The sequence below is a fragment of the Phalacrocorax carbo genome, chromosome 1, assembly GCF_963921805.1.
Source record: "Phalacrocorax carbo chromosome 1, bPhaCar2.1, whole genome shotgun sequence".
Lineage (NCBI taxonomy): Eukaryota > Metazoa > Chordata > Aves > Suliformes > Phalacrocoracidae > Phalacrocorax > Phalacrocorax carbo.
Genome location: NC_087513.1, coordinates 186454291 through 186467982, shown reverse-complemented (window position 1 = coordinate 186467982; position 13692 = coordinate 186454291). Strand labels below are relative to the sequence as shown.

General features: G+C 36.3%; 1 protein-coding gene across 4 annotated transcripts in view; it reads right to left on the bottom strand.

Moving 5' to 3' along the window:
• The window catches only part of LRCH1 (leucine rich repeats and calponin homology domain containing 1), a 140327-nt gene that overhangs the window by 23545 nt on the left and 103090 nt on the right, over positions 1-13692 (bottom strand). For all 4 annotated transcript variants that reach the window (XR_010371144.1, XR_010371145.1, XR_010371146.1 and 1 more), the window contains one exon: positions 3890-3999. Coding sequence is in view for 1 of the 4 variants with exons in the window: in XM_064440857.1 (XP_064296927.1) it covers positions 3890-3999 (110 nt within the window). In the remaining 3 variants the exon portion in view is untranslated. The remainder of the gene's footprint in view (positions 1-3889; positions 4000-13692) is intronic.

Sequence of the window (13692 nt, the reverse complement as noted above, 5' to 3'; positions counted from 1 at the left end):
TGTAAAATGTTAATGTTTGATGTATTGTAAATATGCAATGATTTAGAAAGAAACTGACCTTTCCACCCTATCTATCTAAGGTGGGAGCTAGACTCCCCTGGAAATGCTGAGGGTGACATAAGCTTAGATGATGAGGGTGAAAATAAGTAGGGGCGAACTGTGGCTCAGTATCATGATGTGTCACTATTCCTGCCAAAAAGACAATTATCACCAGTCTTTACCAAGGCAGACAGGCCAACTATACTTAACCTGGCAAAGGCACACTTATATAAATTTTTATATATGTTCGATATAGCCTAAAAATTACTTAGGAAGCATTAGAGTGATCAGAAAGACAGGTAAGGCAAGGCAAAACATTCAGATTTAAGAGAGAATTTTTGGGTACTTGTTAGTAAAATTGAAGCCTCATTGAAAAGAATTTGATATTGCAAAGTAAAATTATTTGAAAATATTTGAGAATTTTCCAGGAAAAAAAGCCCCTACAATAGGATTGTTTCATATAATGAGTTTCCTAAATTGTGCTCTAATCTTGAACACATTCCAACGATATACTTGGAAATAACTCTTAGATTATCTCTCAGAGATAATTACTACCATTCCCTTAAAACAGATATTTCTTATTCCTAGTTGAACCTCCTTAATGTCATTATTCTCTATTACTATATTACCTCAATCCTTGCTAGGTGCTTTAGATAAAAATAGATTATTCTCTTTAGAATCAAAGGAGAGTGTAGGTTGGAAGGGATTTCTGAAGGTCACCTGCTCTAACAAATTTGAAATGCAATCAGAGCCTTGGTTAGTTAAATTCTGGGTATCTACTACGATGAAGGATATTCCACATCTCTGAGGAATCTTTTTCAGTGTTTCACCACCCTTATTGCAAATAATTTTCTCCTTTTATCTACTTGAAATTTTTTTCTCTGCAATTTGTGCCACTGCCCCTCATTCTTTCACTGTGCATCTTTGAAAAGCCTGACTTTATCTTCTCTATTACTATCCTTCAGGCCGCTGAGGACAATCATATGATATTCTCAGCACACTCCAGGAAAAAAACCCAAAATTCTAGCTCTTGGCTTCTTCCTCATACATCCTTTGTTTGGGTGCCCTCACCATGATGTAGGCTCCACTGAACTCACTCTAGGGTTTCATTATATTTTCCTGGTTTTAATTTTACTAGACACACTACTCATGTACCCACATGTATGGTCTCATACCAAAAGAGGGAGTGCATCATGTGGACTAATATGTTTTGCTTTCACCTTGGATTAACTCATACATTAGAAAACATTTTTGGTATATGAGGTATGTGCAGAAAGTTATAAATTAAGAATATATTTTGAGACTTTTCTCCAAATCTGTTGCGAACAGATTTAGGTAAGTCAATGAATTAAAAACTCCTTCTCTTAAAAACCCTGATTTGCCTGTTGGGACACTACTCAGTATAGATCAGGGTGCTTTTTTTTTTTTTATGAGCACAACACACGTACAACATTATTTCAATGCCAGTTCATTGTTTGAGACTAGGTTTAATTAAAACTGAAGACTTCAAGAAGTGGATCAATTCTCTTTCAATTTTGTCACCATTGAAGAACTGCTCTCTTTTTAAAAAGTCATCCATAATACAGCAGCAATTTGTTCCACTTAACATGTCAAAACTATTGGAAGTTTACCCTTCGAGTGACAAAAATCAACCAGTATTTCTTGCTAGCTAGACTCTACTGCTCCAGAGTAAGTGGCGAATCACTCTCGAAATGACAACTGTCTGAAGTGCCTGTGGATGTATACAAAATCAAATAGCTCAAATGGAGGAAAAATAAGTATGTCTCTGAAGAACAAGATTTATGAAATGGAACAATTTCTGTAAAAACACATCATTCTAAAGAAAAGGGAGGAATGTGTGGAAGAAACACCAATGTTCTCACAATATACAGCTCAGGTAAAGCAGCTGAGCTAAAGGGAACTGCATTTAGATTTCTAAATAAGGAACCTAAGTGCTAAATAGTTGTTCTCGTTTAGCGCTCAACTTGGTTAACGCTGCAGGTTCTGTGCAGTCTCACTAAATTCTAACATAACATGAAACAATTCAAAAGCAAAATATACTAACAGATATGTTTATTGAATAAGTATGAACTTAGCGACTTACATTTTCTGCGCTATTTTCTTGTACAGTAGATAAAATGAAATGGTCTGGAAGTTGCTTCTCTCACTAAAGGACCCAATATACTAAACTTTATTAATTAAAAAAAAATAAAAAAATCTCACTATGCGCTTCCAAACAGGGCCAATCTTCTAGCTTCTGTCAACACTCCTTGACTTGCAATCAAACTTCTCACAAGAGACAACAGAACTTTCATTTCAGGACAAAATGCTTCAGAGGGAGGGCAAAGGCGGACAGTATATGGAGCTGAAGGTCAATAACACATCAAACCAGGATTACTGGCAATACCTAATACTAATAGAGTGTAGAGAGATCCTTATTAAGTCTCCATGATCATGCCTGATACAGTGAATAACCTTGCTCTACTTTCCACTGTGAGGATTAACTAACTAATACACAAGGCAGGAAGCTTGAGGACACTACTTTTAGGAACAATTACTTGGGGACTTGCTACACACTTGTAGTAACTTAAAAGAAACGTAAGAAGTTGCATTGACTCTTAACTAGACTACACACAGAAGAACTACATCCTACTGCAGTTTATTACTGCTACTTCCATTTTCTTCTCCATTACAAGTAAGTCTCATCTAATTCCTGCATCTTGTCATTTTGGCACCATTCAAGTTTAGAACTGGTAATATACTACATTCAATCAACTACGCTGAATCTTCAGCAAGGTCTGTTCTGTTCAAAAATTCAGCAAGACAGAGTAAGATTAATCCAGACTCAAAGCAGGTGAGGGCGTGAGGTAAGAGAATGAAGATCTAAAAGTCCTCATAGTTCTACATTAAACAACCTGCCTCTTAAACACTATTTGATAAGGAGAAAAATGACAACACTCTTGCTTTAAAATTAAATAATACAAGGCACATTATTTAAAATAAATGAATGATTTTTGAATTAGTCATTCCATGAAGCTAATGACATAAGAACAAATAATCTTGTAATTTGGTTGAGATACCGAAGTCACCTACCACAATTTCAGGATTTGCATTGCGTTTAGGAGTGCAACAATACCATCTCTTCTGTCGGTAACATGATGTAACTGGAAACCTTGACAGGTTCAGGCCCACAACATTACTTGTGGCAAAGGCTGTCAATCTGTTTTTTTGGTGGCACACAAACAGCACTACCTGGTATTAGCTGTGTAACAGTTCCTATGCAACCACATGCAGCTATTTTTTGTATCGGACTCTTGCTTTTATATTCGAGACAATTTATCAGGAAACCATCTTATATATTCAGATTTTCAAGTGACAAAATATTAATTTCATTTTTAAGAAAGTTATTCCAAGCATTACTTATCTGCTTTAAAAAGAAGTTTCTATATTCAGCTTTAACTAATAGTTTTCATTACGCCTTTTACTTGATAGACTGAAGACTTCTCCAGCTATCAGGAAATAGTTTCTAGACCTCTTTACCTCTTAAGTGATCACTTTATCCTTCCTGATGAAATTAAATAAACTCTTAATTCCACCAGTACTAGGCATGCTGTGTAACTTTATGTCATTCAGGTAACTCCCATTATTATTTTCCATTTTTACATAATCTTTTCTGAAGTACAGACATCTGACCATGATAAAGCACTTCAGGAAGAGTCTCTTCAATGTGATTTGCAGAAGCAACATCACCTCCTTTAACCTTTTTAATATTCTCCTGCTTAGACAACTTTCCCAAAGAAAAATTAAAAACCACATGCCATTAGCATAAATTAATTCTACCAACACATACCTCACGTAGCTGTTCCACAAGCTCTCTCTCTTCTCTCATCTGCTCCATTTTCCTTCGAATTGTAAATTGTGGGTCTATTGATTCCAAATTTCTTTGTGGTCTTAAGAACACTATGATTTTAGAAAAGACAGATTTTAGTTTTAAAACTAACACCTTCATTTATTAATTTCTAAATGAAGCAAAATCCTCAGGCACTGCCTCCAGCAAAAGCTGTTTGAAAATTTCTCTGTCCTCAAGAGGACAGAAAAATCTGACCTTGGATTACAATCATAAATGGATATTTTCTGGATATTGCTTTGAGCAGCACCAAGTGCCATCAATGGAGCACATAATTTTTCAACCAAATCTTAATCTCAACAGGCAAGTTCTGTCAGATGATTAAGCACCAGCACTGTCCCTTAGAGATTCTGATCTGTACAAAACTTTCTATCTAATATGGCAGGAAACATTTCTTATCCTTTTAAGTAAAACCCTCTCATACAAGATGATGAATTGTGTAACAAGCTGTGACAAGCATCTTCCTACACAGGACAAACTGCTTACTAGATAAAGTTAAACTGAAAAAAAAACCAAACCCCACCCACCAAACAACAACTAATGTAGGCAGACTTAGCCATTCAGTAAGTCTGCCTACATTAAAAAGTTGTATTGCAAATGTAGCATTGCACAAACTCTTTGCAGTACTTCCTCTCATCAATCTGGTTGACAGTATCACTTTGCCTATATGTAGTTCCTTTAAACAATTACATGAAATCTCTGCATATAGGCACCTCTACAAGACAAAGCTTCTGCAGGAGAAATACTTTCAAATCTCAGGCAAGTCACCAGGAATCTCAGCTACACTGTACGCATGTTGGTTAAGTAACAAAATTAGTAATCTAAGCTACTTCTCTTGCCAAAGAGACAGACAGACACCACCTATGCCAGGCCAGCCAACTTACCCTTATTTACTAAAAAAGGAGCTTAAGGCAACAAACTCTTTATATATTCTTAGGCTACTTATCTGAGGCATCAAGACAGAATAAACTATGGTCCGTTACCAAACTTGCTTCCTTCCACTACTTGACTCACACAGTCCTAGTTTTAACTTTTCACAGGCAACTGAAATTCGCTACATTGCTGTTAAATCAGTAATTTCAGGGAATGCCATATTAAAGGCTATTTGTTAAACAAACCTGATTTTAAATAGGACACCTATATATGACAGTTTTATGTTAGTAAACTCTGTCCTTTTTAATGTCTTCAGAAATCTCACCGGCAGAGTAGGAGAGTGTCCTGTAGAGAATGTGCAGGACTGAGAACTACAGATACCGACTGCTGCTCAGTCCCCTTCTCCAGGTGGACTACCTAGCGTCACCAGTGTCACCATTCAGAAGGTTATACACTCAGGTGCATCCATCATAAATAAAAACATAAATTACGTTGACCTCTCACACATAATGTGAGAGTAGCAGAGTCATGCCCTCAGATGCAATAGGTGCTGAGTTGTATTGGAGGCGTGTATGTATAACTATGACTGCATGTTCCCAAACATACAAAGGCCATTAACAGCTGTAACTACTGCTGTTATGAAGTATAACAATCCATATACCTGTTTTAACAACGCCATTTCAAAAGCATTATCTATTGACTTAGATAATTTTAAACTAATTAATACATTGGTAAATTTCTGATGAAAGCACTTATGGTGAAAATTAAAAAACTAGATATATCTAAAATGCTATTTAATAAATCTTATAGTAAATCATATAGTTTAGGATGGCTACAACAACAACACAAAAAAACAACTCCTAAGTTTTCAAAGTGTATAAACTCTTACCCAGGACCTCTATTAAACTCCAGAATTGTACTGAATTAAAATTGCTGCATTAGGGTCCTGTAACAATTTATTGGAGACTGCTCCTAAATATTTAAGAGGTGAAATAAAAACTTCCTATCACATTTATTAAAAATTATAGTTGCAATTTCTAAGATTTTCATTTTAAAAACAGTTCATAGTACAACTTTAATAACTGAGCTTTGCTGCCTCTCAGATTAAATACCTAGGTAAAACCATGCCTGAAGAATAGTACCATATTTAAATGGTATTTAAATGCTACTGTAGCTTTATTAGCAGCAGCAACATTTCAAACAATTCTCTACAAAAGCACTAGTTCATATTTATGTTTGGTTTTGCAAGTATCAAAGTATGATTATGGACTTCATTCAGTTTGGTCACAGCTATCTTTGTTTAGGCCTTTTCTAAGTCAATATGAAAGTCCCAAGGCCTACCTCCTCCTGATTTCAGACTACAAACATCTGCTAATGAAAAGTAAATATCAACATTACTAGTTCAATTCTGTTCATGAATGAGGAAAAAGGCAGGTTAATCTCAAGGCAGTGGGAAACTACAACTAAAATTTCTAAATAAAATAAGTTCAACTGATTATAAAACAAAACAAAAAAAACACCCCACACTCAAAAACATTAGTTATAAAAGTTTCAGTTATATACTGAATTTAAATAAAAAAATGTTCTCAAACAGGAAGTTTTGGCAGTCCTGCGTATTGCCTGCTTCTCTGCATTACACAATGTTTCCCAGCAAGGGGAGCCCATACCTCGCGCACACCTGAAGGTCTATTTTTCAATCTTTCCAAGAGCAAGTTTCTGTGTATTGAACCCACGGTCAACTAAATTGCTTGTATTGCTTGCTCCAATAAGTTTTTTAAAAAGGTATTTTGTACAAGTCTCAACAGGTTAAATGGGTAATAGTTAATACCACAATATGTATTCAACATACCACAGTCAAGGACAAACTTCCTTGTGAAAATTTTCATTTTCGTATTGAGTTACAATGCACGTAGGTGCACTATTTATAGCATATCAAGGAATTTAGTATCCCGAGTACTTAGTTGGATTTATCATCCTTCAGGTAAACAACAAAACGATTTAACCTGACTGTAAAAATAATAGACAAAAAGAAGGTTGGACTTATGAGAGGCAGAGATGAAGTCAGTTTACAAACAGAAGTTTATAGTTAGATTTCTCTTTGATTGGTTTATTCAGTACAAATTTAAGTAACAGTAAAGTTACTATACAGGGTTACTTGCTAAACTAAAGCCTCCACAAGGTATGGACATTGATCTTGGGAGACCTGTCTGTTTCAAGCCTTACAACCTCCCAGAAATTGTGGACTTAAGACTCCTCTGTTACAGAGCTGTTGCAAGATAGTTACATTGATGCATGGCATTTCAAAGGCTACACCTGCCCTAGCAAGATACACAGGGCTAGGGCATGGATCCTCAGCACTGGCCTGCATGTATCGATACCGTTAACATTGTTGCTTCCTTGCACAGTTTTGGTCCATACAAACCCACCTCTCTTCTACGCAACATCTAGGTGTGCCTCGAGGAATAGCACAGGCAGAGGCCATTCCCCAAAAGCAGCTTAAACGCACCCATCCTGTTTTGGAAAGTAAGAGTGCTTAGGTATGGGTTTGAATCATGCTGTGCCAACTAACCTCAGGGCCAGAGAATGGTCTCTGGTCCATTTTACTTCCCACCATAGGGAGATACACCGTAGATAAATTTAGCCCCAGATAATAAAATCTGAACAGAAAGGCAACAGTCCTGATTAAAAGAAAAATAAATACAGTTGTAAAAGCAGTTTTCTGTTGTAAGAGCCCAAGGTCATAAACATTAATATTCACATTAGCTTAAGATTTGAATGACAAGACATCTATCTGTTCCAAATGCACAGCACACGCTAGTCTGTATTGCTCCTTTCATTTAGAAGAGTAAAACAAGATCTAGATTAAGAGAGATCAAATTCTGCACCTTTAGCTTTCTCTGTTAGAATATTTACCAGTGAAATGTTGTTAGCTACACAACATCGTGAACTAAATTCAGTTTTTCAACTTTCCGTTATCACGATTCTTATATTCTGTACTCGTCTCCTTTATGGAACTGATTCTTTACATATGCTGTCTTTCATGGTTCTGTAATCAAGAACACTCTGGCAATAGCAAGTATTGTCAAGTAATAACCTGACCTGAGAAGGCAGGCATTCTAAACTAAATTTTGGCATTTATCATTCAAGATTTGTTGTCTTGGTTTCAATTTGATGCTTTTGACAGTTTCACTGCCTTCTAATAACCAAACACCTTTCTTATTTAGGGCAAAAAATACATCTGCCTATCAAATATTTATAAACAGTTTAATTGTCTAGGTTCTATTTCTTCCATCCAACATTTAATGCAGTATATGACACTGATAGCCCAAACATGGCCAACTTTGCGTCTTAGTGCCATGACTCAATACACTATGACAATAACACCCTGCAGAAAAACAAAACAAAAGCAGCTGGAACGAAGTCCACTAATGTACCTGGCCTCCACTATGAACAGAGAGGTTTAACAGCTTACTAACAGTTTCTGTTGGACAGAAATCACTATTTTTGCTTAGCTGATTGTTTTGGTTCAGCTTTGTTTCTTCATGGATTCCTCTTCTAATTAAGTCTAGTTATGCACCTGCATCAATATCTGCAGATGGGAGCAGGGTATTTTTATTAAGTCAGTATCTATAAAAAAAAAAAAAAAAAGCAGAAAAGCCAGTAGCAAAATTAATTGCTGTTTGAGTACAAATTTTATAAACCCCTGAAAGTAAAGGAAGTAAATATAGCTGTACTGGAAATAGTTCTTGGAGTGGATATCATGGGAAAAGTTGTTTTGCCAGACTTGAAAACAGGGACACTCTTCACTCATTTACTTTTGATCCTACATATTCTACAGTAAATTAACGTGCATCCTCTGAGGTATTTAGTCATATAAAAATCCCCTTAAGAGTCCCTCATCCTTAGCCACGTGGGGCATTTGCCATATATTCAGGTTTCTGAAAACACAAAATTAAGTAAATTATATATGGAACACCTACCATCGTCACTGTCTCCTTCAGATGGGATACTGTAGCTAAAGTTGTCCCATGTTTGTGCCTGTGTAAGTGTGTTGAAGGAGATAGGAGGAAGACTGAGGGATGGGTCTGCTGGAGGGGAGTGATAGCCAGTCCAACCATGGTGGTATAAGGACCAGAGTGGGGATAAAAGAGGGCAGCAGCATTTCATATATGGCATTAGGATTGTATGGTAATGACAAAGATGTAATTCAAAGGTGATTAATACAAAATGCATAATTTTTGAGAAAAGAATGAAAGATGGTGCAGAATAAAAAGAATGAAAAGTTATATGTTAGTACTCGCAAATCATACATTATATGTGCAGTTAAGGCTGTCAAGCTTAGCAAGATCATTGTAACCATAGCACTTCACAAAACTTGTTTACAACCAAGTCTTAAGAAAAAGTACCCATAGATTTTACATTATAGCCTGACAAAAACCTTGACTCTGTGAATCAGAAGGTAAGTATATCAGCTGTGAAGTTTCAGCAATTAGAAGTTCAGAGAATAAGAATTTTGGTGTTTTTTTCTAACTATGCAATAAGAACACTTCCTCCCCCAAAGACAAAGAAAATTTACAGATCCATATCAAAATATTATTACATTACAACTTTCTAGCTGATTTTGAGAAGTTGCAACTACATTATCCCTAGGATTCTCATTCTGAGTACAGGTACTACCAATGTTTTCCTTCTGTTTTAAGACACTTAATAGCACATGCAGTGCTACTTCTATTTCTTGCTGACTGCCCCAGCAGTAAGTCCAAACCCACAATGGGCCCACCACCCTAGGAAAGTTCTGGTCCTCTGCAACTTTTAAAGACTTTCCAGGGACAAGAACAGACACACAATACCTCTAAAGGGTGATCCTGAGTTTGCACCACAAGCCTTGGCAAACCTGCGATGCAGACAGTCTTCTAACAAGCACAAATTCAGTAATGATCCAGCTGGGCTCCCTAAAGCATGTAAAATTGAATATTTCCACAGAAGCTGCAACAGAGTCTGAAGACTATCCATCACATGACTATAAAAGCTTGTCATGTCTACAATTCATTATCACTCATCACCTCATTATGGAGCTAAACTTGTACAGCAATATAATCCCTATTCTCCATCTATTCTGCCTTCTCTCCTTCAACTAGTCATGACAACACCTCTTATTTGTTCCTCAAATCCTTCAGCAGATATTTTTTTCTTTCCCCATCATATCTACTCTGCACTTCTGTCTCCTGTCTTGATTGTGGCAAGGATTTCTGCCCCAGCTTTCCTCAAATCTCAATTCTACAATGTTCCAGAACTGGACACTGATATCCTTAAAGTATCTCCTCCATGCTTATCTTCAGCAAGTCGTCCATCCTTTCAAAGCTTCCCGCTGGTTTCCTATTTTCTGACACAGAATTTTAATCTCTCCTTCTCTGCCCTTCACAATGATGTCACTCCTTAATGAGCTTTCACAGTATCAGATCATAATGTTCCTTACTAATTCCACCACAAAAATTATGAACTCACTAATTTCTTGGTTTCCTACCAGTATTTCCATGTTTTTGCTACTGAGTCTCCCACACAAGCAACATTAATGCTCCTCAAACTAAACTGGAGAGTATAAACTACCTCTCCTCTAAATGCTAAACCATAACCCTAAATCAATTTAGAATTAGTGAATGAAAAGCAGCTAAAACCATTTAATATTAGAAGAAAGTCCGAGGTAAAGTTTCATTAAGCACAGAAAGTCCCTATTTTATACCATTCCAAATTAATAATCATAAGGAACTTAATCACAGACTTTCTCCTCCCCACAGCTCTGGAATTTGTATTAACATGATGATAATTCAAACAGTATTGTATAAAACTTCACCTTAAACTTCTCTTCACACTCAAATGTTCAAGAACTTGCTCTCTTTAGCTATGCCTTTTTCCAAAGCCAGTTTACTGCTTCTGGCTATTGGGACACCAAATCAGCTGAACCTGAGAGTCAGCATAACTTAAACTCTGAGGAGAGACAACACTGGGTAGCAGAATATGGAGTTACAGCAAATGATAAACAGTCTTTAATCATGCTGGCAATTAGGAGTCTCATTATTTTCCAAAGTACACAGATAATTCAGTTAGGGAAGAAAACAAATGGAAGGAATAAATAACCAGAGATTAGAAAAAACAGGAACTAGCAGTTAAAAGAGGGAAAAATACTGTCAAGTTCTAGTGATCATTATGTGTTCCAACAAAGTTGACAGACAGTAAGGCAAGCATGTCCACAGATACTAACATTGTGCTTCAATCCTCTACAAGTTACCAAAAGTGAAGACACCAGATTCACAAGTAAGATTATGCTAAGTAAAGAGTTGCAGAGTAACAGCTTTTCACTTCACAATACAAACTGCTTTGTGATTCCGGGTTTTGTCAGTGCTTCCTCTAGCCTCTGAAGGTATAATTTTTTTTTGCTTGTTTGTCTGTGTTGCCCTCACCCTGTTCAGCAGAAACTATGAAACACAGTGACCTCAAAATGGCACAGAACAAAAGTAAAAAATTTTACTGAGTACTGCAAGATGTATTAGTAGATGTTCAGGCTTCAAGGTCTGGCATATCAAAGATACCGTGGCACGAACTTTGCAACACTCAATTTTGACAATTAGCACCACTCTGAACATTTTAATTAACTCAAGAATCAAGCACAAAGGGTTTGAATTTATTACCTATTTTGAATGATTCCTTTTCAGAGATCAAAAGCACTTCCCAAGAGTGAAAATATGGTTCTAAGAAAACTTTTAATTATTGGTTCTTTTCAACAGTAATTTTTTAAGGTTTTCAAAATTTGTGTGAATTTGAGAAGCCCATACTCTATGGAAGTATTTAAAATACAGGAGGAAATATATGGAAAAATTAAAAAATCCTTTTCTTTTTACCTTCTATGTAAACATCTGACCCTTGAAAAGATCCTGTCAAGAAGTCAAAACACATTCATTACCTTTCAAAACATTTTCTTTGGGTACCTTGTCAGCCATCAGGTATTAATTTTCCCAATGTTTTGCCTAGCTTTAAACTGAAAGAAGAGAAGGACCTTCAGTCCTGAACATGTACCAGTATGTACTAACACAGAAGTTTAAGCCACTGCAGTTTATCCTCTGGAAGCACTTCCATTTGTGTGTGTACTTCAAAAAACTGGAATCCTTACCAGAAATCTAGAACAGTTTATTTTCTCCTTTCCAAGAGACATAAACCATTATGAAATAAGGGGGGGGGGGAGTCAAATAAAAAGCAACTAAAATAATTTAAAATAGATGAAAATAAACACAGTGAAAATAAACTCTCAAATTTCAGAAAGGTATGGTTACAGATATTTTAATTGAAAATTTGCCACTATTTTCTCCACAGAGCATGATGTACACATTTTTAGTTTGAATACTTTAATGTTCTTTTCATCTGGCACTCAAATTTAAAAGATTTATAGGAGCAAGCAATTCAAATGTAAGCTCTAATGAAGTTAAATAGCTAAAACACATTTCCAATTAATTTTAAGGTTTCCCCAAGGCCATGAAGAACTTAAATGAAAAAAAGCTATTAAAATAAACTACGAACTGAGCTGAACAACTTTCCCGGATCACAGAATTGCTGGAGCCCTAGACTAGCTCAGCTCTAGGGCAAATAAAGCAGTATATAATTAACAAGTACAAATTCAGACAGTGATAGGATGGTTCAAACTCAAATAAAACTTGCACAAAGATTTAAAGGATATACATTGAAGAAACTAGAGACCAGCTAACAGCTTTAACAGGAAAAACATGCAGGATTCACAAACATGCCAGTATTTTCAGTCATGTACTACTTCTATCTGTACGTTATTCTTGTGTTAGCAAAACAAATTTTAATACTGCTTTTAGAGCAATTCTAGGGTGGGTGCAGGAGAGGAAACAATATGCAGCTTCACTACTCCTTTGCAGAGTTTCATTTTGTTATGTTGTGCTACGTAGCTAATATACTATCTTCATCTGAAGTTGGACTAAAAGTTTTACTATTGCCAAATTCCCCTGTCTTACCATGGTATAAATTTAGGGTAGCATGACTGAAACTGGATGTTATGAGATGAAAGACTGTGCAGTAATGGCTCTAGCTTGGTGACTCTGTAGCGCATGATATGGAAAGGAAAATAAATTCAGATTATCAAGTTTTCTGCAAACCCACAGCTGTGACTGAAAGACACTACAGTATTGCCATACTTAAAGCAATTCAAATATATGAATTTGAATTCGTACAGTGCAGAAAATCAACAGATTATAACCAACTGACTTTGGTATTCAATGAGGCTATACATAGCTGCAATATAGTCAGAGGAAGAACTGTACGATTTGTGCACATCTGGTCTTGTATCATGCGACTTGGAGGATTTGTTGCAAATGACTCCAACCCGGTCTTCCTGTAAATCCTCTAAAAAAAGACCGACTGAGCTATTTTGCCCTGACCTATCACAGTCAGTAAGCATAGGACATCTTGGCGTACTGATACACCAAGATTCAGAAGCTCATGTTAAACTAACACTTGAACAAGAAGTCAGTCCTGAATTCTCTCCCACAATGCTGCTTCCAGTCCCCAGCAGCAGATTTCACTGGCAGCTCAACAGAACATAGGCTACATCCCATGAAAGCAGCAACATGGCATGGGCCCATTTGCCTTCACACGTCTTTCTCCCAACAGTGTTATTGCAGTGTTGCCACGGGACAGCACAATATTACTCAATGTTTTATTTTTTCCAAATCCTGAAAGGATGTTTGCTCATCATTTAACCTATACTTTAAATACATAGAGAAATAACATCTCTAAAGCATCAGGAACATACAAGAATAGAGCCAGGATAGAGACAGAGTTTAGCAGTCCAACAAACTAAG